At 37.1% G+C, this 25,575-nt stretch overlaps 1 protein-coding gene across 3 annotated transcripts in view; it reads right to left on the bottom strand.

Moving 5' to 3' along the window:
• Window positions 1-25,575, bottom strand: part of TPK1 (thiamin pyrophosphokinase 1) — a 316,037-nt gene that overhangs the window by 126,244 nt on the left and 164,218 nt on the right. For all 3 annotated transcript variants that reach the window (XM_055335380.1, XM_055335382.1, XM_055335381.1), the window contains exon 6: window positions 5,526-5,672. In XM_055335380.1, coding sequence (XP_055191355.1) covers window positions 5,526-5,672 — 147 coding nt within the window. The remainder of the gene's footprint in view (window positions 1-5,525; window positions 5,673-25,575) is intronic.

Raw genomic sequence — 25,575 nt, forward strand, 5'->3', positions numbered from 1 at the left:
ACATGTAGACTATCCCAGAAATGCTAAGATAATTTGGGAGTTTGGGTAGCTTTTTTATAAAAATCAGAAAAATCAGTTTAATCCTATGATCTAGAGCCAGCATAGCCACTTACTAGACACAGATGAGTTCTCTTAGCAAAGCACAGCATCAAAACATTTTACCCGTCAAAACAACAGCTCCCATAACATGTCTCATCTTCCTGCTATTATCTTTGTGTTCAATCTATAATTATAGAACCAATTCTAGAAAATGCTGTTCTCAAAAATAATACTCATGATAATTAACAGTTACATTGAATTTTACCACTTTTGAAGTATTTTAGCAAAGCTCAAAGGTAATCTCATTCAATCTTCTTAAAAGATAAAAGCTCTTGTTTTATGTAGATTTTTTTATACTTGAGGAAATTCAGTGTGATTTTTGTTTAATTTAGGGGAACAACAAGGTGGGGTATACCCTCAAAGTATACTCCAAATTCATCTTTGAAAATAATGTTGTAGGGCAGCCCGGGTGGTTCAGCGGTTTAGCGCCGCCTTCAATCCAGGGCCTGATCCTGGAGACCCGGGATCGAGTCCCACTTCAGGCTCTCTGCATGGAGCCTGCTTCTCCCTCTGCCTATCTCTCTCATTCTCTCTCTCTCTGTGTCTCTCATGAATAAATAAATAAAATTTTAAAAAAAGAAAATAATGTTGTAGAGAGTAATTACACATACACACAATCCCAAACATACATCAACCGACCACTCAGAACACTGTTTATGGATAACTACCAGCCCAAACTATAACTTGTCTTGAGAGTTTGCTATTTGCATGTTAATCCGCTGACCCCAAGAAGAAGGAAATGTAGTACAGTGAAGTGTTGAGCCAAAACACTTCATTAAATGAACGTCCGGCTTTCCTCACAGTATCGTTATGAGGCTCGAAGGAGATCCTTCTTGTAAAAGTCCCAAAATTATCTTCCTTTTTGAGACAACAGCTATTTGTTGACTTTCAATTAAAAAATACATTAATAAAATTTTAAGCCATTCTTGATTTGGCACTGAGGCATACCAGATTGATTCTCCTGGGCCCTAGTTTCACAATATTTGAAAATGGTTTCAATGTAAAGTTATGAGGTTTCACGGTGGTTGTGATTATGACAGTCCTATTAATGATGAACAGTTCCTGTAGACACCCTTTTTGAGGTTCCCCTCAAAACATGCACACTGCCTAATATAGATGTATGCTCTAGTACACGCATAATATCACACAGTTCTATGAAAACACACATGGCAGAGTCAGGCAAAATGATCCGAGTCCCATTTCTAGAATGCAGAATGGTTCTATGCACTAATTTCTGTATAGCTCTTGATTAATTTTTAGTGTTAATCACATTTCATAAGTGTATAATTAAAACTGCTTAAAAATATGGCACAATGAGATGCCTGAGTGGCTCAGTGGTTGTGCATCTGCCTTCGGCTCAGAGTGTGATCTCAGGGTCTGGGATCGAGTCCAACATCAGGCTCCTTGCAAGGAGGCTGCTTCTCCCTCTGCCTATGTGTCTGCCTCTCTCTCTGTGTGTGTGTCTCTCATGAATAAACAAATAATAAAATCTTTAAAAAAAAATACAGCACACTATATAAGATTGGCTTATATCGTAAACACTCAAACATACTCATTTTGACTTTTGCATTTACACTAGTAATCGTCTTAGTGTTCTCTTACTAAAAGCAATTGAAAAACCAGGACCTACTATGTGTCTCTGGGAAGATTTCTCTAGAATTGAATGCCAAAGAGGAGCAAAGCCAGCACTCCCTACTCCACTGGTGGAAGTCTATGCTAAATACTGTCACCTCTCTCTCTACATGACAGAGGGTATGATTGTACAGGAGGTTTTGGCTCTACATTATGTAATAATTACTTTCTTAGGATAGGTAATTCTTTAATTATTTCAATGAAACAAAAATCACAATTTACCAAAGAATCTAGAAGGCACAGTTTTGGAGCAGGTAAGCTATGCTGCTACACCTTATATGGTAACTATGTTTGGAGAACTGAGGATTCTCTTTTAACAACTAATTAAAGTTTAACACATATTTTATAAATGAGAAAAAAAAAGTATGCTCTAGAAACTATGTATGGTCATAACTCTAGACTTTCTTTCCAAACTTCAGTTTCTGGAAGTTTGAGAGAGACAAAGTTCTGTGCTCACACAGTGATTCCTCTCCCTGGGCCATGTCCTTCTTTTCTTAGACTGCCTAGCAGGGTTGGGTGGGGGGAGTGTCACTGTGTTCCCACCAAATGTGACATAGGACATGGCCAGCCTGGGTTTTAAAAACATGCAGTGCCACTTTCTAGCTATTTCTTTCCCCAATGCCATAAGTTTTTCCAGTTGGCTTAGATATAAAATGGAGGATGCCACCCAAACCAGACCAGATATTCTACTGATGAGAAAAAACTTCAAAACCTTAATTTAGGTCAAGCCTCTGAGATTGAGGGTTTATTATTTCTATAACATAGCCAGGTAAGACCAGAGTTACAGAGGCTCTATCACAAATGAGTACCCTGATCAACTTAAAATAAAAAGTACTAGAAAAACATTAAAAGAAATCTTTTAAAATGCATCAAACACCTGTTTTTGTTTTTTAAGGATACTCAGAAGCCAGATACTAAGGTTATACTGAAAAGAAAACCAAATCTAACTTTCATCTTTGAAATACTTGGTGTTTACCAAAGCAGATGAGCTTTGGTTTCCAAGGCATCCAAGTATGGAAGGTCATAAGGAGATAAGGCCCAAAGTCTGCCCATGGTGGGAGTGTAAAAGGAGAACTCAGTGTAAGATAAATATAAATAACACTCCCACGTGACCACAGCCAAGCCCTGGCACTCTGTAGATGACAAGGGGGAGCAAGCCCCCCTGAGCACCTGTAACCAGAAATCCAACTCCTAGCAGAACTGCCTAGAATTCACGACACCTAGATGGTCAAAAAGTCTTCCCCAAGATGTCCCAAGTTGTTAATGCCTATAAAATAACTGGCCTAGGAGTCTGCTCTAAATTCTCCTTGGACTCACCTTTAATTTACACTTCAAATAATTCCCACAGGGAAAGTTCCCAGAGATATAAGGTCATGGCCAAAAGTCACAACACACAGAAGAAATCGAGGTCACAAAAATATAAAAGCAAAAATGAATACAAAAGTCAGTGGACTTATAAAGACTGCAGGTATGAGAATTATTCTTGACCATAAAGTAAGTATGATGACTATGTTTTAAGAAACCGTCTTGAAAAGTAAGTAGAGGACAAGCATATATAAAGAAGAATCATGGTGGGAGCTTAAAACTCTGGATGGTTTTAGCAGCAAAACAGACATGGCTGAAGCAGAAGAGAGGTAAGGAACACAGGTGCTGAGCTTCAGAACGCAGCCCAGAGAGGGTAAAGCACAGAAAATGTGAAAGAGAAGTTTTGAGATACACATGATACAATTAGAAGATCTTATTTACAGTTAACTGGAGTTGCCAAGGAAGTGAGAAGAAAAGCGCCAAGACAATATTTGAGAAACTAATGGCTGAGTTTTCCAAAAGGATGACAGACGGCAATCTGTAGATGGAGGAAATCCAGGGAACCCCAAGCTGAATTAGGAAGTCCACAATTACACACATTACAGCGATGGTACAGGACACCACACAACTCTTAAGGGCAAAAGTCATTTTTCAGATGTGGATTTTTCTTATCAGTTAATCTCCAGTTTTACTTTTTAAAACTTATTATCCTGCAGCTGAAACTAACTAGTGATCTATTAACTAGAATATCTACATCCAGCCAAGTTAAGGGCAACGACTTTAGCAATCATCCCATCAATTTGATACAACATAATAAAGCTCAATGATTTACAATGGTAGAAAGTTTCACCCTTCAGAAATTGTTAGGAGATTATAGGTATTTAACAAACATATGATTAGAAAACACAGAAGCATATCTGCTCACATCATACCGTTAAATGAAACATTTTAACGACTTCTTATAACCTACAGCAAAAACGTCCACACTACACTGTGCAAATTTAAGGCTCTTCATGACCTATGTAGTTTTCTAGTCTAATCTTCTAGCATTTTCTGTATTGCAGATCCTACAACATGCCCTGTGCCTCCATCTTTCTTTAGTGGCTCCTCCTGCCTCATGACTTCCTCATCATCTCCCACAGCAAACATCTACTCATCCTCAAAGATCCTGCTCCAACGTAGCCTCAAAAAAACAAATGTTCCACAAAATCCAGAAATTTGTCTCTTTAGTTGGCCACCATATCCCTGGATAAGTAAGTGTCTGGCATATAGTAGGTACCAAATAAATATTTGCTGAATTAACAGAATGAATAAAATATGAGTGCCTCTGGGTGGACTTTCCTTACTACACTTAGGACCAAATTATATAATCTTTCATCTCATTTATGTACCAATCTTTTAACAGTGCTTTGTGTTTGTTTTTATAAACATTGGACGTGTGCTAGAGAGCAAAGGTCATGTTATTATCTTTTTTAAGTCCTCAACTGCCTAGCAGTGCAATAAATAGCAGGCACTCCATAACTGTTTGTTGACTAAATAAATGGACAGTATGGAGTTTGAAAACTGAATCCTGCAGGTCCCTTTTCACATCTCATAGGAAGTGTTCCAGAAAACAACAAAGCTAGGCAATGCAAAAAGTCAGGGAAAAAAATGCAAAGCTGGCTGAACAACAGGGAGCATGCATCATACCCACTATATTACCAAACAACAATTTTTAGGTAATGACATGTTACAGATGGTGGAGAGCAGATGGGATGAAGCAATGCTGTAAGGAGTACATTACAATGAGAGGCAAAAAAGAAAAACAACAGCCCACTATCTTTTAATAATGTTACCAAGTGATTATTTTTCTAGATGAACCCTCTGATCAACCTTATAAAACTTCTTTAATAAGAATTCTGTTCTAAGCACTATGTTGATAGAAAATTTCCTCTATATTCATCATGGGAAGTGAATGACATGATCATTAGAAATTTATTCTGAGGCAGTGAAATTAATAAGCAGGCAACTTATGAAGAATAAAAGCTAAAGATTTTCTTTTTAGTGCTTAACAAAATCAAATCCAGTTTCCAATTATAACGACAACACTGAAAATATATGAGAATTCCATCTGAAATATTTGCCAAGCTTTGTGTTTCCTCTGTTGAAATTTTTCTCAAGTGGCATTCACATTCAGCTGCTCAAAATGCAAGGGTGTTAAATTTAATTCTTAGTCAATTTAATTAAAAGTTACAAGTCTGGTTGTTGTTGCTTTTTTTTTTTTCCTTCCCTGGGTATAATAAAATGAAAACTTTGAGGCTTCTCCTCTACATTTTTGCTGCTCCATGCTATAAGGTAGTAGATCAGGGTAAACACAAGTAGTCAAACATGGTCAATTCACTCATGTATCAACTTCCAAGACACACAGTAGGCTCATGTTTTCAAGTCTACTCAAATATTAGAAGTTCTGTGAAAGCAAAGTGCTGACGTTATATTTATTCTTCACTTACTGGCTGAAGAAGGTAGATGAGAGATTCCTCTTGGATTATTATAATTGGCACAGGAGTGATGCATGTAGCTTGGAACAGAGTGCTCACAGATGCCATAATCTGGTCAAAACGCCCGGCAAGACCTCCCAAGGTCACAATTACGTCTACCTAAGCAAGGAAAAGAAAAACTGAAAGTCACATATATTTTAAGAATTTTCAATAATTAAGTAGCATCTAACAAAGAAAATGAGCTTTCAATACTATATTTTATTTGATAAGCCATAAAGAAAAGGTAGTTATCATTTTTGTTGTTCAGACAAAGGAATTAAGTCATTTGTTTAAAGTCACAAAATTGGTGAGTAGCAGTCACATTTCAAAACCAACTCTTTCAAGTACCAATTTTATCTTTTTCCCATCTGCCTGTTGATTGAGAAAACTAGCCAACTTTACCTTTACAACTCTGCTTCTGTGTTCCTTCCTCGTCGAATCTTCCCTGATTTCACAGTCGGTGCTTCTCCTATCCATCCCATAACATACCTGTGGGCTATTCTTTTCTAACATACAGGTTTGTTGCCTCACTAGAATTTAAGTATTCTGGGGACCCGTACTGTCTTTTTTACTGAATGTTGCCTAACTCTCAGGACTTCATTTTTATGTTCACACGTAAAAATAGGATAGTGTTTGCCAATTGATAATTGATAAGGTTGTTGTGGAGTTTAAATGAGGTAATTAAAAGAGTTAAGTGTAAAGCACTGACAACATGTTTAGGAAACAGTGATTATTTAAAAATGTTAGCTTTTATTCTCTTACCATTTATAACACGGTGGATGGAACTAGATAGTATTATGTTAGCAAAGTAAGTCAGTCAGAGAAGACAAATACCATATGATTTCACTCCTATGTAGAATTTAAGAAACAGATGAACAGAAGGGATGGGAGGGGAAAATGAAATAAAAGGAAAACAGAGAGGTAAATTATAAGAAACTCTTAACTCTAGGAAACAGACAAGGTCATTAGAGGGGAGGTGGGGGTAATGGGTGATGGGCATTAAAGGGGGCACTTGATGTAATGAGCACTGGGTGTTATCTGCAACAGACAAATCATCAAATTCTGCCTCTGAAACTAGTAACATATGTTAACTCTATTGAATTTGAATAAAAAATATTAGCTATTTTATTACCTTTATTTTTGGTATTATTATAATTATATTATTATTAACATTTTTGTTATTGTTATCTATAGTTTGATGTTATTTTTCAAGTTAACAGTTTCAAGAGAGCATTTCCTGTAACTAATTTTTTAAATATTCTGTTGTTGAAAATATATTTCGAAGATATTTATCCTACTTTCCTTCTATATAAGACAGAGTAAAGACAGGCTGCAGGGAAGTGAAAGGGAATAACCTTCTCCTACATAAAGTAGCCCACAACGGACTTGAGAACAGAAGAGGCACTGCCTCCGCCCTTGACCCTATGCACCTTCTTCTGGTTATCCTAATCTCAAAATGTAGCAACACAGTCAAAGCTGGTATATTCACCATGGAAGAGGAAGGATTGAAGAGCTTAACTAAAATATTATACGAAAAGCTTACAAACAACAAAAACAGACTGCAATAATCATCATTCTATCTGGAATACAATAGAAATTATTTAAAAATAGGGAGTAATTAATAGGTTTTTAGGTTTTTAAAATAGTTCATGAAAAAAAGCTTAAATAACATTTAGTCCACGAAGACATCATGATTTAAAAGAATAACATGTTAACCAAGCATCTATATGATGTGTACAGTTCCTAGAGGAACAATAAGTGGTATGAAGTCCATGAAGCCAAAGGCTGTGTTTCTTTGGTCCCCTTGTTACAGCCCTGGTACTCTGAATAGCCCTAACACTGAAGACAGTGAGGTGTTTGATGAATGAGTAAGCGAAGACACTGCAAAAAATGACACATCGCCTAAGGAAGAAACATTAATTGCATGTTGTGGGAATATGTACATCAAAATGGGTCCCATAAAAACACAAAAGGTAAATTACATAGAAGAACCAAGATATTTGAAATGAGTTTTCTATTTCTGACTTTATCAGAATGTAGGAAGAATGGGGACTTGGGTAAGATGCTTCATGTAAAAGGTAGGGTATCAGGACAGGCACACTACAGGTAGAGGGCCTACTACTAGTTTTGGAGATCTTCCAAGAACTCAGAGAACTAGATTTGGGGTCCAGGAAGAGCATCCATTCTGGGAAGCACATATTACTCTGAGTACACGGGCAAAGAAAGGGACATCTGTTAATCTTCAGAGGAAGTGGGTAACTCGCAGGCAAGTAGGCTTAGACCTGCAGAGGAGACTGCTTCTGTTTGGAGTATCAAGTCAAGGAAATGGCTCCTCATCTTAACTAGGAGGACTTATCAGTAAGGCCCCTCCAAACCAGTGGGGAATAAGCCCAGAAATTATATACAACCTCAGAAAAACTGAAGAGAATTTGCTCTAAACTGAAGAAAAAGATATTCAAAGAAGTTATATGTGAAACATAGCAAAAGTGTTAAGGCTCTAGTAAAAAGCACGTGGCATACTCTTATGCACATAATCCTAAATTCACATCAGAAGGAAGGCCTGGTGATAGTTTATTCACTATGCAGATTCTGGAATCCTTTTTTCAGATTCTTAATTTTTCATTACTATACTCCAAGCCTTGAGGGATCCTGTAACTTTTAAGGCTGAAATTTAATCCCCCTCTTCTGCACTAAGGTATCATGATGAATAAGCAGTGTCTGTAGATCAGTGATTGAATTTTTCAGAATAAAGAAGCGGCAAGATTACTTCTCATCACTACTCATTCTCCCTACAGGAAGTATTTATTAGCAAGACTGATTAAAAACATTAGAGGATAATGGGGGCTGCAGGCAAAGGCGGGGGGCGGTGGGGTCGGCCTGGGAGGTTTCTGCAGCTCTGGCTCTGGCTCCTAGTAGGACATCCAATATTCACAGAGACAAAAGAGAGACAGACACCTCCCCTGCGCATTTACATAGGTTTTACAAGGCTAGAGTTATGTCTTTAGGACTACAATGCCACTGGGACAGTGTTCAATCTGAAATTTGGAGACTACCAGGGTGACTCTTCTATGTGGATCCAAAGCCTTGCGCATTTATTTCTAATATTACCCAGTGTGTTGTAATTTTTTAAAAAAAATTTTTAAATGTTGTAAATTTTAAAGACTTTGTATTTCCTGAGGCTTCAACATCCTCAGAGAAGCTGTGAGCACCTGGCGCAGGTGAACAGGTATGCAGGGTGATAGGCTTGTCCCTGCCACAAGCCTCCACTTCTTGCTCTCCTATGACCTAGTGACATTCAAATACACCAGCGAGGGGATCCCTGGGTGGCTCAGCGGTTCAGCGCCTGCCTTTGGTCCAGGGTGTGATCCTGGAGTCCCGGGATCGAGTCTCGAGATCGAGTCCCGCGTCGGGCTCCCTGCATGGAGCATGCTTCTCCCTCTGACTGTGTCTCTGCCTCTCTCTCTCTCCCTCTATGTCTATCATGAATAAATAAATAAAATCTTTAAAAAACAGAAACAAAAACAAACAAATACACCAGTGAAATCCTCTCACACTTTTGCTTGTCTACCTACACTGATCCCCAATAAAGTATCCCCCCTTGGGGCCCCACTCTATCTTCCAGCCCCCACCTGTTTGAGCCTGCCTGCTAGGCACTCCTCCCATGTAACCCCCAGCATGGCACACCATGTCTTCCTTTTTAGTGCCTGTAAGTATAACAAATCCTTTCATTTCAGATGTCTGTGTCTGCATCAGACAAAACAATTTCAATAACAATTATTCTTCACAATACACCCAGTTGCACTTTGTTATAACTGTTAATATACTTGAGTATCTCTCCTTCTAGAAGAGGCCCATGTATCACAGGTGTTAGATGCAGTATTTGCAACAGAGCAGACAGCAAGTATTTACTGAGCTCCCCTAAGCATATAAAAACTCAGGAAAAATTGAATAAATAACCAGAGAGGCAAGCAGCTATTTTATTAGGCTGAGTTAACATCATCTAATTCCTATAAAATAGTACTTCCCTACTTAGCAAGGGTTCAAATAGTCTGTGGCTTTTGAAAAGAGTAACTTATTTCCTATTTGTTACTTCTGGTAAAGTTTATTGTTCATTTACCATGTTTTAGGTGCCATTCTAAACACTTAGGGTATATCAATAAAGAAGATAAAAAACCCCTGCCTTCATGGAGTTGACATTCAAATGGAGGGATAATACACATACAAATAAGTCTATTAGGATGTGAAATGCTGGTAAGTGCTAAAATTAGGAGAATAACAGAGCAGGAAAGGGAAGATCAAAAATGACAGGTTGGGAATGTGCTTCACTTTAAATAGGAGCTAGGGCAGGCTATATTGCTAAAGTAATAGAACAGCACGAAGACCCAAAGAGATGAGGGAGATGGCCACGTGTATGGATTCCCAGGGCAAGATTCTTCAGACAACAGACTGTATTAAGGCCCTGAAGCAGTGACATGGCCTCAGCCAATTTCAGAAAGTATCAGGAGGCTAGCTGCTAAAATTAAATGAGAAATTAGTAGGAGAAATCAGAGTAAAATAGAAGAATTACATTTGTAGTGACTTGTTAAGTCATTGTAAAGTCTCTGACTTTTACTGGCATTAAATGGGGAGCCGTTTTGAGCACAGGAATGACATGACCTATGTTATTTCCCAAAAATCAGTATGTATCCAGAATTTCTCCACTTCTTAAATACCCACAACCTCATCACAATGACAGCTCAAGCCACAGAAATTGTCAGGGGGTATAAAGCCACCATTATGTCACACATGAAATGGTACATAGTAAGTGTCCAGCCAACAGTTCTTGAGTAAATGAGAGAATGAACAAGGATTGAAGGATATGAAAAGAGCATGGTCAGTGGATCAGAGTACTGGTTAAGCTGAAGATTTGCTGGATTTGAGGTACAAAAAAGTGAGTCAAATGGACAAAATGGAGGTTATAGAGGGCTTATTTGCTATCAACAAGGCCTAGGTGTATTCATAGAACTGAGTAATTTAGTTAAAAAAGTAAGTAAGATGACTAGACGGGATAAGTTTAAGGAAACAAGTCTGTGTATTGGAAGGTTGATTCGAGTATATTTAGAACTTATCACGGATCAAGACAGTACTGTTGAAAAAGTATTGGTGACCTATATGTTAACCTGATCAAGACATGAGGGGAAATGGCCAGGACTATCACAATGAGGACTATAGCAATGGGTGCTGAGGTTGCCATGAAGTTGAAACTAAAGTTTTTAGGGCAAAAGAAGAATGGAATATAACAGCACTGTACAATGTAAATATAAGAGGCTACACAGAGGGAGTTTTAAATGCTCTAGTTACTACACAGCTACATTTTAAGAAGTTTTTAAAAAGACGTAAGATTAATTTTAAAGTATATATTTTAATGCAATATATCTAAATATAATTTTAAGGATGTAATCTTTATTAAAAATATTGAGGTGTTAGGAAAACTGGACAATCACATGCAGAATAAAGGTGGACCCCTATCTTATAACACTCACAAAAATCAACTCAAAATAAACTGAAGACTTAAACATATGACTTTGAAACTATAAAACCCCTAGAAGAAAACAAAGGGGAAAAAGACCCTCGACCTTAGTCTTGTCCACCATGTTTTAGATACAACACTAAAAGCACAAGCAACAAAAGCAAAAATAAATAAGTGGGACTATATCAAACTAATTCTGCATAGCAGAATAAACTATCAACAAGAGGAAAATACGACTTATAGAAGAAAATACTTGCAAATTATCTGACAAGAAATTAATATCCAAAATGTATAAGGAACACAAATAATTCAATAGCAAAAACACAATCAGATTAAAAAATAGGCAGAGGAGGGGAGGAGGGCGGGGGGTGGGGGTGAATGGGTGACGGGCACGGAGGGGGACACTTGACGGGATGAGCACTGGGTGTTATTCTGTATGTTGGTAAATTGAACACCAATAAAAATTAATTTATAGAAAAAAAAAATAGGCAGAGGAGCTTACTAGCCATTTTCTAAAGACAATGCACAGGGCAGCCCGGGTGGCTCAGTGGCTTAGCGCCGCCTTCAGTCCAGAGTGTGACCCCGGAGACCCGGGATCGAGTCCCACATCAGGCTCCCTGCATGGAGCCTGCTTCTCCCTCTGCCTGTGTCTCTGCCCCTCTCTCTCTCTTTCTCTGTGTGTATGTGTGTATCTCTATGAATAAATAAATAAAAATCTTAAAAAAAATAAAGACAATACACAAATTGCCAACAGGTACATGAAAAGAAGCCCTATCACTAATCATCAGAGAAATGCAAATTAGCTCTGGTTATATATCCAAAAGGAAGGAAGTTCGGGTCTTAAAGAGAGATCTGCAGTCCCATGTTCATTGCAGCTTTATTCACAATAGCCAAGATAAAGAAACAACTAAGTATCTTTCAACAGATGAATGGATGAAGATTACACACACACACACACACACACACACACACACACACACACACACAGGCAAAATGGACTCTTATTCAGCCACCAGAAAGAAGGAAATCCTACCAGTAAGAACAACATGGATGTTCATAGATGGACCATGAAAGCATTAGGCTCAATAAAGTTAAGTCAGACAGAGAAAGACAAATACTCTACAAATACTCTATGACCTCTCTTATATGTGGAATCTTAAAAAAAAAAAAAAAAGCCAAACTCACAGAAACAGTAGAATGACGGTTGCCAGAGGCTGGTGGTGGGGAAATAAAAGATGTTGGCCACAGGGTACACACTTCCAGTTATTAGATGAGTCAGTTCTGGGGATCTAATGTACAGCATGGTGACTGGAGTTACTAACATTGTATTATATATTTTAAAGTCGTTCAGACAATAAATCTTAAATTTTATTACCATACCAAAACAAAACAAAACAAAAAGTAATTACATGGGATGATAGAGGTATTCACTAACTATAATGGTAATCACTTTGCAATACATTTGTGTATCAAATCATCATGTTGTGTGCCCTACATTTATACAAATTCATATGTTAGGTATATCTCAATAAAGCTGGTAAAAATGAGATATTTTACATTTTTTCACATTTAGTCTCCAAAATCGTCAGTGTATTTTACACTAATAACACATCTCAATTTGAATCTGTTACATTTCAAGTATTCAAGTTGACTAGTGGGCTACAGTTTTAGCACAAATCTAAAAACAGCAAAAAGCAATGAAGACACCTACCTCTAACTTCCAGAGCCCATTCTAATAAAAGTAGTGGCAAAAACAAAACAAAACAACTGCATTACTACCGCTGCTGTACAGCAATTCTCTATTAGAGAATTCTCTCTCTTACTTCTCTCTAATAGAGAATTGCTGTCCTTGAGGAAAAGCCCAGTTTATACTGGAGTTAGACATAAAGACACTGTGAATTCAAGGGATTTTTAGTGAGGATTAACCATGAATTTCAGAAGGCACTAGTAGAGAGGCCATACATGCCCTAGGGCAAATCATTTATTTTTAAACATGCCTACTATTTTCTAAAGAATAGTAGTCTCAAAGACTAACATGTTTTCTACTGGTTGTGATGTAACAAGGATTCAATATATGTTATTCTAAAAAAGCGTTCAATCTTATTACAATAAGATTGTAATAATATTACAATCTTATTAGCCTCATGGAGAAAGTATTTTAAATATTGTATCTGTGCACATATACACTCAAGTACTCAACACATGCCTACAACATATATAACACTCAAGTACTCAACATATGCCATATTCTGTGATATATAAAATGTAAAAAAAATCAACTTCTAAATGGTTTCTATTTATTTCCTACACTCAAGTCAGGGTAGTTTAATGGACTCTTTCTGTTAGCCTTTGCCTTATGCAATTGTGTGTGGCAAAAGGAACCCTGAAGCCCTGTATTAACATATTGGAGATCTGACTAAAGGATGGTATATTCTTTCAAAAGCCATGTAACCACATAAAAGTTACATAACCTCCTTGTGACTTTGGTGGTTCATCTATAAAGATAAGGGACAGAACAGATTCATTAATGTATTTTTCAAGATTCCTTTCACTTCTAACAGTCCACATAAGGTTCTCTGGTTTCCACTGTAACAGGTTAAATAAAAACTGTGTCTATTTTGTTTAGAAAAATAAATGAAAACCTTAGCTTTGCGTAATTTGCCTTAATAAAATCATGACAAGACTGGTTGAGGGATATATAACACTAAAAGGAGAAGCAATTTCATTTTTCTATTAGAGCAGTAAAAACCTTTCAGTAAACAAATGGTATGTTTTTCTGCATTTGTCCTCGAAAAGACTTAGATACAGCATGCATGAAATCTACAGCAGAGACAGTGGCTGTCAGCAAGTTTTAATTACATTCACTTTTCATAAATTGAATTCTAGAGTTGCATAAATGGACAATTTTTTTATGGTTCTCCCTGATAAATAGGGGTGACCATGCAATTTAGCATACAGACTAAGACACTTCTGAAAGTAAACTGGGGACTTTATACATAATTACACCAAGAATACGAGCATAAACCAAGACTATGCTATGTAAACCAAGATATATGTTTACCCTACTGGGGAGAATTAAAACTAACATTAGCATAGCCAACTTAACAAACATAAAGAGTAGGGGCTCAAAAAATTGAGATGTTATTCTTAAGCTTCACTTAACTTTCAGATAGGTACTGTACTAAGGTAAGGCTTGAACAGGATGATGAGATCCTTTGGTCCAACTCTTATTTAAAGACTGAAAACTCAACACAGGCCACGGAGAAAGAAGCTGGATCAAGAGAGACCAAAAACAATAAACTGACCAAAAAATCAGCAATGTCAAAATGTTTTAATAAGCCTATAAAGTAATTCCAGTGATTGATACAAAGTACAATGAGACACCAAGGAAATGAAAGGCTGTATTTTTATGGTATCGGAAGATACTATACTCACAAACACAGAATACCTAGCTGAAAGGCAGTTTCTGAAAATAGGACTATAGGGATTCCATTTAAATTTCAACCAGGCTCAATGGGTCACAGTTTAAGGTAAGCAAGCCTCTTTGGGTGAGAAAGAAATAATGTCCCTTGCAATGGCAAGATAATGAGTCTTCCATTCATAGACAAGAAATCTAGGAACATTCAGGGTTAAGGCTGTGATTAAGTGAAGGCTTTTTTAAAGGATGCCTACCTCTACTTTCTAAAAAAGAATTTTGTTTGAACAGAGTATTTTTTTTCCAACTTTGTCAAACTGTAAATATGTTATTAAGAAATGTCATAAATGTGTTCATATAAAACTGTTTTTGAACATGTTACTTTAGAGAAAGGTAAAAAAAAAAAAAAGAGGATGAAAGGACCTATTTACATTACTGAAAAGTGATCAGTGTATCCAAGCTTATCTGCATTTGAAAAGAAAAACTAGGAAGGCACTAATAAGGATCTGTACTATGACTCCTGACTGCTATAAACCACAATCCCCTAGTAGAAGTTTTAGCATAAAAGCCCAGGTAGCCCATACTCTGACCAACTCCGGGGAACTTACTATGTCCCTATGCCTCTCTGGACAGCTCAGCAAACGGGACTCCAGCCTCCTTGTGTGGACTAGAAGAAACTCTTTGCGGCAGAGGTCCTTGCTTGACACAGGAGAGACTGACCTGTCCCAGTAAGGTTGTATGTGTGGTTTCCACCCTACAGGTTCAGTCTCCATTAGCTTGCATGTATTTTCAGGATTGCCTGCCCTTTGACATTCCAAAGCTATGAGTTTTACCTTTCACCCTAAATACTCAGAATTAAGCACTCCCCTCACTCAGGGCAGCTCCTAATCTGGTTTGTGCCCAAGGAGAGTGGACACTGGAGAAGGTTCACTACCAAGAGGCTTCTCATGGTCCCAGGAGACTTCAGCTACAGCATCACTGAGAACATATCACGATCATTTGCTTAACGAAAGCATCTACTCCAAAGACCACACATTCTTAGAGTCAGAACTGTGTCTTATACAGGATGCATTTCTCAACCTAGAATACTTAGCAGGGTACCTGGGTACACATAAAGGACTTTTGTCAGCTGAATGGTTAGCTCAACAGTTAGTTTTCATGCTGTAACTCTCTGGCAAACAAGACCAAATCATTAACAAGTATGGACTTTATTTTTATGGTCTCTATTCTTTTCTCAAAATCTTACTGGGGAAAATGACTAAAGAGTTATTCTTCAAAGCATCCTGCAATCGATTCTTTCATTTGTGTCACTGTAATTTTTGTCCTTTGATTCTGCTTGCATACAACCATTATGCTGTTTTTCAAAATGACTTTGTGGCTTTCCATTCAAAATTCTTTAGTGGATTGCCATCACCTGTATATCAAAATTTAAATTCCTTGTCTAGAAAATAAAGATTCTCCATATGTTGACCACAAACAATCTAACAATGACGATGGCTGTGAACAGTTCTCATCCTCAGAGCTCTTCCTGCATACGCTGTTTGAATTTTTCTTGGTTTACTTTCTGACTGCCATTAAGAATGCCTGAAGCACTTTAATGTCAGGTACCCTGGTCATGAGAGAGTACAGAACGAGTGCATTCATTCCCAGAATAATGCAATGCTTTTTTGGTTGACCCTGGACAAAGCTTTGAATTTTTTTTAGTAGTAGTTTTGTCTTCCCTCAGAGATTTGTCCTGAGTACTAATATTCCCTTGATCAATTGGACTATAAGTTCAAGCCATATCAATGAGATCCCTGGGAATGAGACATCTTTTCTGTATAAACAATACAACACTGATATATACAAAAATGTGGAAACATGGTCTTTTTCCTTCCCAAGTAAAAACACCAAGGGATGGCAAGAAGTAATTTACATGTGTTCACATTTCTCAGTATCAGGAAGTGAGTGCCAAGGAGAGTTGGATAGAATAAATAAGCACACTAATGGATTTTTTTTTACATGATTTTACTCTATTATCTCTGCTGAAAATTAAACTCTTTGAAGACTCAGGAATATATTTATGAGTAAGTAAAATTACATAAAGTCATGGTTTATATAAATAAGTACATGGATATTATAAATCTACGGGAGGTAATTATGGTCTCCAAACCCCTCACATTCTCAGGATATGAAGATATTTCTACAGAAAAGATATTCTTTTTGAATTATGGGGGTCCTGAGAAATGGAAAACTGTATTACTTGTGTTTTAGAACAGCTAGAATGCTTCACATAGCATCTTCAACACAGCTAGTATTTGGTGTAAAATAAAAAAAAATCAAAAGATAATTTATACCATATTCAGAAACAATCAGCTATTTGGAAGTACAGTTTGAAAGGCTATTACAATTTGCATTATACAAATTTTGTCCACAGAAGCTAAATGATTGCTCGGTAGATGAATGAAAAAATTCCATTCTGCATTCTGGAGCCTCCTGTTCAACACAGACCAGATACTTTTCACTGGGGCTAAGAATTCTCAAACATACGTGTTTCCCTAAGGAAGCTGAATATCTGAAAGAGCACTAAGCTATCATTCTTCCCCTTCTGTGGAATCTGGGACATGAAACTGTACCTACTTTCTTTAGTCATTTCCACCTACTGAGCAAGGTGAGAAGAGACAGATGATTGTCCAAATCTTTCTGCAAACAGATGGACTTTGGTAAGAAATGCTTTGTTCCCTGACGATGAGTATTTCTGCACTGGCAGATCATTTCTTAATACCAATTATCCTCTCTTGCATCACCGGGATTCATTTTTACACAACAGTATTTCTTGCTTTGCTTCAACCATAAAGAAAGTCTTCGCTGCATATTCTTGTCCAAAGTGATAAATGAAACTCTTGGTTTCCTTGTCTAGATGAATTGGATTTAGCTATTTGCAGTACTTTGAGTGCATTATTTTCCCAAAGTTTAGTGGTATAAAACTCTTCATTTTTTATTGACCAGTTTATAATAGGTGGCTATCAGACTTGCTGTAGCGCAATCCTTAGGTTTTGCAATCTGGAGCAATATAAATAGTTTATGTTAATTATCCCCTTTCCACCTTCTGGGAGAATAGAGAACATTTTGATTGCAAATTTTGCACTTGATCATTAACACTCTGGTTTCTAGATATGCATTCGACCATTTTATAATGCCAAATGAGAATGTTAAAACTGTTACTGCAGTGACATAAATTACTTAAAGCTTATTTTTTGCAGTGTAAGTGTGCTTTACCTAATACATGCACACAAAATAGCTGATCACCTCATCATCCTCCGGTTCACCTTAATGCTATAAGCAATGCTATTATTTACTATTTTGCAAAACGTGTTCCACATCCAAGAGCATCATAGTAAACTGAGTGTAATTTGGAATAAAATGTTTGTTCAATAATAACTTCCTCTTTCTGAAGTTATTTATAGGAATGCTTTAAAAATCAGAATATTTAGGGTCTATTTTATAAGCATCTAAAATCTTGAGTAGAAATAGATGAGGAGACAGAATTAGCATGCAATCAGTGTACTTTGAATTCAGATACTCCCCCTTTCCTAATATGTTTCAAAATATCTCGATCCAGTTGTTCATATTGGAAATGACATAAATTCACATACATGGTGAGAGGAAGGTACATTGTGGATTCAGAAAAGGAGCTGCAATCACTGGCCATCTACTCTAGGCATCTGGATTTTAGTATGCCACTTGCTCTTATGGACCAACACGGTGACCGTGGAATGCTAAGCAGAACAGCTCTGGGAAAGCAGACGGTCATGGAAACAGAATGGCGTTTTCTACTTCTGGCTACTAATAGAAGAATGGAAAGTGAATACTATGCAAATTTCATCTTCTCCTCTGATTTAAATGGGACTTTCTGAGATACTTATACTCATCACCTAACACAAAGAAGAATGTATTCCTTTTTTTTTTTTTTTAAAGATTTATTTATTCATGAGAGACACACAGAGAGAGGCAGAGACCCAGGCAGAGGGAGAAGCAGGTTTCTTGCAAGGAGCCTGATGCAAGACTCAATCCCGGGACCCTGGGAACATGACCTGAACCGAAGGCAGATGCTCAACCACTGAGCCACCCAGGTGCCCCAAGAACAATGTATTTCTATGTATATATTTCTCTTCTGATTACTTAATTAACTACCACTGAAAGTATATTGATCTGATATGTACATCCCCATGATAAGCAGGAAAAACCTTTTAGTTCTTCAGTCATGACTTAAACTGTACACAAATCATTTCTTACAAATAGTTATTTTCTTAAAATTTTTAAAAAGATTTTATTTATTTATTTGAGAGAGAGGGAGAGAACACAAGCCAGGGGAGGGGCAAAGAGAGAAGCAGACTCCCTGCTGAGCAGGGAGCCCAACATGGGCTCGACCCAGGACACCAGGATATTGATTTAAGTTGAACTGAGTTGAAGGCAGATGTTTAACCAACTGAGCCACCCAGGCACCCCACAAATACAGTTGTTACTACTACTGTGGACAATCACACTCATGGCTAGGGGTATGGCCACATATGTCTTGCTAAGGGATCTGCAGAATAAGGAGAAATTTTTTAATCTATTATATACTCTCAGGATATTCCACTATACGTGCATTATTGTTACAGAAGTCCCCAAGACAGAGTTTCCTCCTCCTGTCTGCAGTTTCTGTACCTTCGCAATGCAGTAATTCAAAATAAAACAGTCCTTTTCACGTAAGGTCAGCCTGTCTTCTGCAGAAGAGCATCACACCAACCATATCTGCAATTCTCTGCATTAATAAGAAATTTTATCTGGCAAGTGAGTCATCCAACTGAGATTCCTGGTAAGCAGATAAACTTAACCCTGGTCCCGGGGCCTATAAAAGCACGCTTCTCCTCTGGCAGGGATGGATTAGGCTGCCACAGTGGCTGAGGCAGTAAGCTTTTTATATCCGTAGCAACAGCTCCCGAGTCACTTCAAAGCACTGGGTGTATCTATTTTCTCTTGTTACACAGCATTATAAAAAAGATTGCTGGTCTCTAAGAAGAAGGAAAAACAGAGATGTGAATTTCTCTTTTGAAGGCTTCTCTAAAATGATCTAGGAAACAGCCTGCTTGTTCACTCAATGCCCAGAATACTTTCCTTCTCCTTGCTTCTTCCTTCCTTGTCTGATACTTAACTTGCACAGCATCTGTTCCAGAACCTGAATATGTAAGTAGTCACTCTGGCACTTGACAAAGAGAACAATGCTGGTTATGTACTAAAAAACAAGAGGTGTTTTGTGTAGACATACTTAAGTATAGCTGAATATGTCTACTATAAGTATACATGTGTTTCTTCCTAGAAATTCATAAAAATTATTGATTTAAGTTTACAACATTGCTTTGAGGCAGACAGGCAGAGGCAAGAAAGTAGAGAAAGCTGTCCTATAAGTCTTACAAGGCCTCAGCTATCCAGCAGATGTTGGAATTGAATGGTATTACTTTCAGTATTACTTTAAGGAAGTTGGCAAGATTTATTCTTGTCAAGTTCTCAATGGCAGTGGCTTATGAGACAATCTCTACGTATTTTCATTTTTTAGCTCTCAACTTTTGCAAGTAACTTAGAACTGGGAAAAAGTAGGTTTCAGAAATTACAAAAGACCAATTAATAAAATGAAAAGAAGGCATTACACGTTCCATTTTTAATCACACACACCCATCCATAAGATGAAGAGAAAAAGTATACTAAAAGTATAAATGATTGAATAATAGCTCCATATGCTGCCAAAGCCAAAAAAAATTTCAATTATTATGGGCCAATAGCTGGAGCAGGATACACCTTGTTAAACTAGATTAATAAAATTTACCAACATTTGATAAAAAAAAAGCCTTGCTAAAAAAAAAATTCTTCCATCTATGTACGCATTCATTTATTCATTCAATAAATACATACGGAGTGCCCACTATGTGCCAGGTGTTGTCCTGGGAATGTAGCAGAGAATAAACATGTACAGTTACCTGCCCATATGAAATTTACATTGCAGTGTGAAGATGTAATAGAAATAAATTTCCTAAATATATATGTTAGATGGTGACAGGTGTGATGGAGAAGACCCAGCAGACAAGGTGATAAAGACTGCTGAGTCAAGGGATGGGAGAGGATGCAGGATGAGGGGTGTTATTTAAAAAGGGAGATCATGGAAGGCCACATGGATATGAGCCCCAATTTCATTAGAAAAATAATTATATTATTCTATTTTCTCCAATGAAAAGCTAAAGGGTGAAACAGAGAAGGGTTCTACAAACAATTCACTAAAAAAAAAAAAGCTGAATCTTTCCTGCAGAGGCATGGGTACAGCAATAACTGTAGCCTGAGTTATTCTATGGTTACATGTACATCTGTGTCCTCTATTAGACTGGAAGGTCGGAGCCATGAGGTCAGTCATCCAACCAAGTATAACGACCAAGATAGGTACCATGCAAAAGTTTGTTAAAACAATTAGAGGAAGATCCTCAGTAGCTTCCATAGTATGTCTAAAGGGAGGAAGTCTGCTGTTGCAACTCTAAATTCTAAATACACCCCTTAGTGAGTGTAAGGCACACCATGGCTATGGCAGGATTAAAGAAGTCAGAGTACATGTCCCATTTTCTCTCCTCACCAAGTCAAGAAGTAAACAATGATTAGCAGGTTGTGTAACTCACCTCTCTACTGAATTCTGTACTAAACACACAGTCACCATTCTCACCAGTTCCCTGGGAAGGAGGAAGGCTGAAGACATGCCCTGAGAAACATTTCAATGTGTAAAGAGTTCCCCATTTATTTCAAGTTTCTAACATTAAGACAGTTCTTGTGGAATCAGAATATGTCTGAAACAAAAAATGTAAAGGTAAGTCCATATAACCTGGGCTATAAACTGTAACTAGTTTATAAGATTTCTAAAAACACTGTCTAATTCTAAAATTATATTATAAAATCAAGAGAGCACAATATATTTATATCGTAATATATTTTGTGAAATACTAACAATTATATATAAATTATATATCTTTTATAATTTACAAAATACAATGTTATGTAAATATATAAATACATTTTATAAAATATGTTGCAGATCACAAGACCTAAAGTATACAACAATATGACTATTAATACTACTATTAAATTTTTATTAAGGATTTTATATGTGGCAGACAATGAAGTGCTTTGTCTCTGTACCTGCTGATATAAGTAAATTATTATTCTGATTTTGCAGATGAGAAAGCTGAGGCTTAAAAAACTTAAACAGCTTTCTATTACCTATTTCTCTTTCTGTCAACACACAGCTAAAAAGAGTGCCAGGCCCAGACTTTGAACATCTGACATCTAATTACAATGCACTGCAGTGGTGTTGGGAAAACTGGACAGCCACATGCAGAAAAATGAAACTGGACCACTTTCTTACACCATACACAAAAATAAATTCAAAATGGATGAAAGCCCTAAATGTAAGACAGGAAACCATCAAAATCCTAGAGGAGAACACAGGCAGCAACACCTTTGACCTCAGCCATACCAACTTCTTACTAGACACATGGTGGAAGGCAAAGGAAATAAAAGCAAAAATGAATTACTGGGATTTCATCAAGATAAAAGGCTTCTTCTGCACAGTGAAGGAAACAGTCAACAAAACTAAAAGACAGCCTATACAATGGGAGAAGATATTTGTAAATGACACATCTAATAAAGGATTAGTATCTGAAATCTATGAAGAACTTCTCAAACTCAACACCCCAAAAAACAAATAATCCAGTTAAGAAATGGGTAGAAGACATGAATAGACATTTTTCCAAAGAAGACATACAAATAGCTAATAGACATATGAAAAGATGCTCAATATCACTCATTGTCAGGGAAAAACAAATCCAAACCACAATGAGATATCACCTCACACTTGTCAGAATGGCTAAAATGAACAACTCAGGAAACAACAGACATTGGCAAGGATGTGGAGAAAGGGGAACCCTCTTACACTATTTGTGGGAATGCAAACTGTTGTGGCCACTCTGGAGCTTCCCCAAAAAAGTTAAAAACAGTTCTGGCAATTGCACTATTAGATATTTATCTAAAGAATACAAAAATACAGATTCAAAGGGGCATACGCACCCCAATGTTTATAGCAGCATTATCAACAATAGCCCAACTATGGAGAGAGCCCAAATGTCCATTGGCTGATGAATGGATACAGAAGATGTGGTGTGTGTGTGTGTGTGTGTGTGTATGTGTATATATATACACATGTATAAATATATGCATATATACAGGAGGAATATTACTCAGTCATCAAAAAGAATGAAATCTTGCCATTTGCAAGGACATGGAGAGAGCTAGAATGTATTATGGTAGGTGAAATAAGTCAGAGAAAGGCAAATACCATATGATTTCACTCATGTGCAATTTAAGAAATGAAAGAGATGAATATAGTGGAAGTAAGTAAAAAAACAGATAAGGAGGCAAATCATAAGAGACTCAACTATAGGAAACAAACTGAGGGTTGCTGGAGGGGAGGTGGGTTGAGCAGGTGTTAAAAAGGTGATGAGAGTTAAGGAGGGCATTTGTTGTGATGAGCAGTGGTGTTATATTTAAGTGATGAATCATTAAATTTTATACCTGAAACTAGTACTATACTATAATGTTAACTAACTAGAATTTAAATGAAAATTTGAAACAAACAGAAAACCCACAATACAGGGATCCCTGGGTGGCTTGGCGGTGTAGCGCCTACCCTTGGCCCAGGGCGTGATCCTGGAGACCCGGGATCAAGTCCCACGTCGGGCTCCCTGCATGGGGCCTACTTCTCCCTCTGCCTGTGTCTCTGTCTCTCTCTCTCTCGGTCTCTGTCTCTCTCTCTCTGTCTCTCATGAATAAATAAATAAATAAAATCTTTAAAAAAAAACCCACAATGCATTGGTAACTAACATGAGGACAAATAGAAGCTCATAAAATAACCCAACTGAGAAATAATAATGGTCTGAACTAACCTAGTAGCAGTAAGACTAGAAAGGAGAAAGTGGGCACAAGAGATACCTACAGAATTAAAGGAGTTGTGGCCAAGTGGTAAGCGATGGTATAGCAAAATATAAGGCTACTCTTAGGTTTCTGCCACGTGGATGGATGGTAGTGCCAGTGCATGAGATGGAAAATAAAGAGAAAATGGGATTCTGTGTGAAACATGATGAATTGTGTTTTAGACACTGAAATGAAATTCTTATGGCCCTCCAGTTAGGTTAGAAATAGGCTTTGGCATTCCAGACAAGAAGTATAAATAAGGGAGTCAATGGCATAGAAGTGTGACAGGATATCCCCCTAAGAAAAACAGGTGAAAACGAAGGCGGTGATGGAGATGACAGGATTTTGACAGGTAAAGAGGCAGGGCAGGAATGAGCAGGATTACTCCTTCTGGAGCCAACCCTGAAAAAATTATATAGAATGCCAGTTCTCTTTGATCAAGTCCTACCATTCTCTGGTGTCTTGGGAAACTGGGCAGTTTGTGGACCTGGGCTGTTACCACAGTTTAAAAATTATCAAGTTTCCAGCAAAGTTTCAAGCAAGCATAGTTTTCAGATAAAACAGTTTCCAAAATATGCAATAGAGACTCACAAGTTTAGATTTTTTGAGGAAACACTTTAAAGGTGAAAGAATTCATAAAAAGGTATTTCAGATTTGCCTAGGTGCCAAGAAGTACTTGCCTTTTTATTCTGTAACACTGAGTCAGGTCACAAAAAGATTATACCACCTCATAGTTAATAGCATATTTGAAACAGTAAGCATCTCTTTTTCAAGTGAACTTCTTAATTTGGAATAATCTTAGATTTAATGAAAAGTCACAAAAATAGTACAGGAATTGTACCCTTCCCCCGGTCCCAGCCAGGGCTAACATCTCCTATAACCACAATACACCTGTTCCACCTAAGACTGACACCGCCGTACTACTAGTAATTGAACTCCAGGCTTTGTTCACATTTTGCCAGTTTTCCACTAATACCCCGTTCCAGTTCAGGGACAAATAGAATGCCACACTGCATTTAGTTTTCATGTCTCTTTCAGCTCCTCTGGTCTGTGACAGTTTTTCCATCTTTCCTTGTTTTTCATGACCTTGAAAATACTGGTCAGGTATTTGGCAGAGTAATATTCATTCTGACTTCCTTGGATTTCTTTTCAAAGATGAAACTGGGATTATAGGTTTTAGGGAAGAACTTCACAAGTGCCCTTAGCACCCTTTACGTTATGTTATCTTGAAGGGCATGTGCTATCAACAAGAATTATTGCTGACATTATTTCATCACTTACTTTTTTCTTTTTTTTTTAGTTTTGTGTATTTTTATTATGGCAAATTTCAAACATATGCAAAAATAAGAAGAGTATGATGAATCACATATACCCATCACCAGTTTCATAAAAATTATAAAATACACGGTCAATCGTGTTTTATCTATACTTTCTCCTTACTCCCCTAGTCAACATGTTTATTTTGAAGTAAATCCCATGATTATTTTGAAGTAGATCCTATACATATTATTTCCTCTGTAAATATCACCAAATGAGACTTACCGTAATTTAACCAGTCCCCTATTGACAGTTTTTTATTTATTACAAATAATGCAACTATAAACATCCATTTACATTTATCTTTGTAAACTGCAGGATAAATTTCTAGATGTTGAATTGTTGAAACGAAGATATAAGCATTTAAAATTGAGAAATACGGGCAACCCGGGTGGCCCAGTGGTGTAGCGCCAACTTTAACCCACAGTGTGATTCGGGAGACCCGGGATCGAGTCCCACATTGGGCTCCCTGCATGGAGCCTGCTTCTCCCTCTGTCTCTGCCTGTGTCTCTGCCTCTCTGTGTGTCTCTCATGAATAAATAAATAATTAAAAGCTTTAAAAAAATAAAAAATAAAATTGAGAAATACTACCAAATTTATTTTAATACTACCAAGAATAAATGAGAATTTATCCTTCTCTGTACCCTCACCTACACTCATTTTATCCAACTTTAAATATTTGGCAATCTGATATCTGAAAAATGGTATGTATTCTTTTATTTAAAGTAAATTTAATTAATTAACATACAATGTATTAT

Source organism: Nyctereutes procyonoides, unplaced genomic scaffold (assembly GCF_905146905.1).
Source record: "Nyctereutes procyonoides isolate TBG_1078 unplaced genomic scaffold, NYPRO_anot_genome, whole genome shotgun sequence".
Lineage (NCBI taxonomy): Eukaryota > Metazoa > Chordata > Mammalia > Carnivora > Canidae > Nyctereutes > Nyctereutes procyonoides.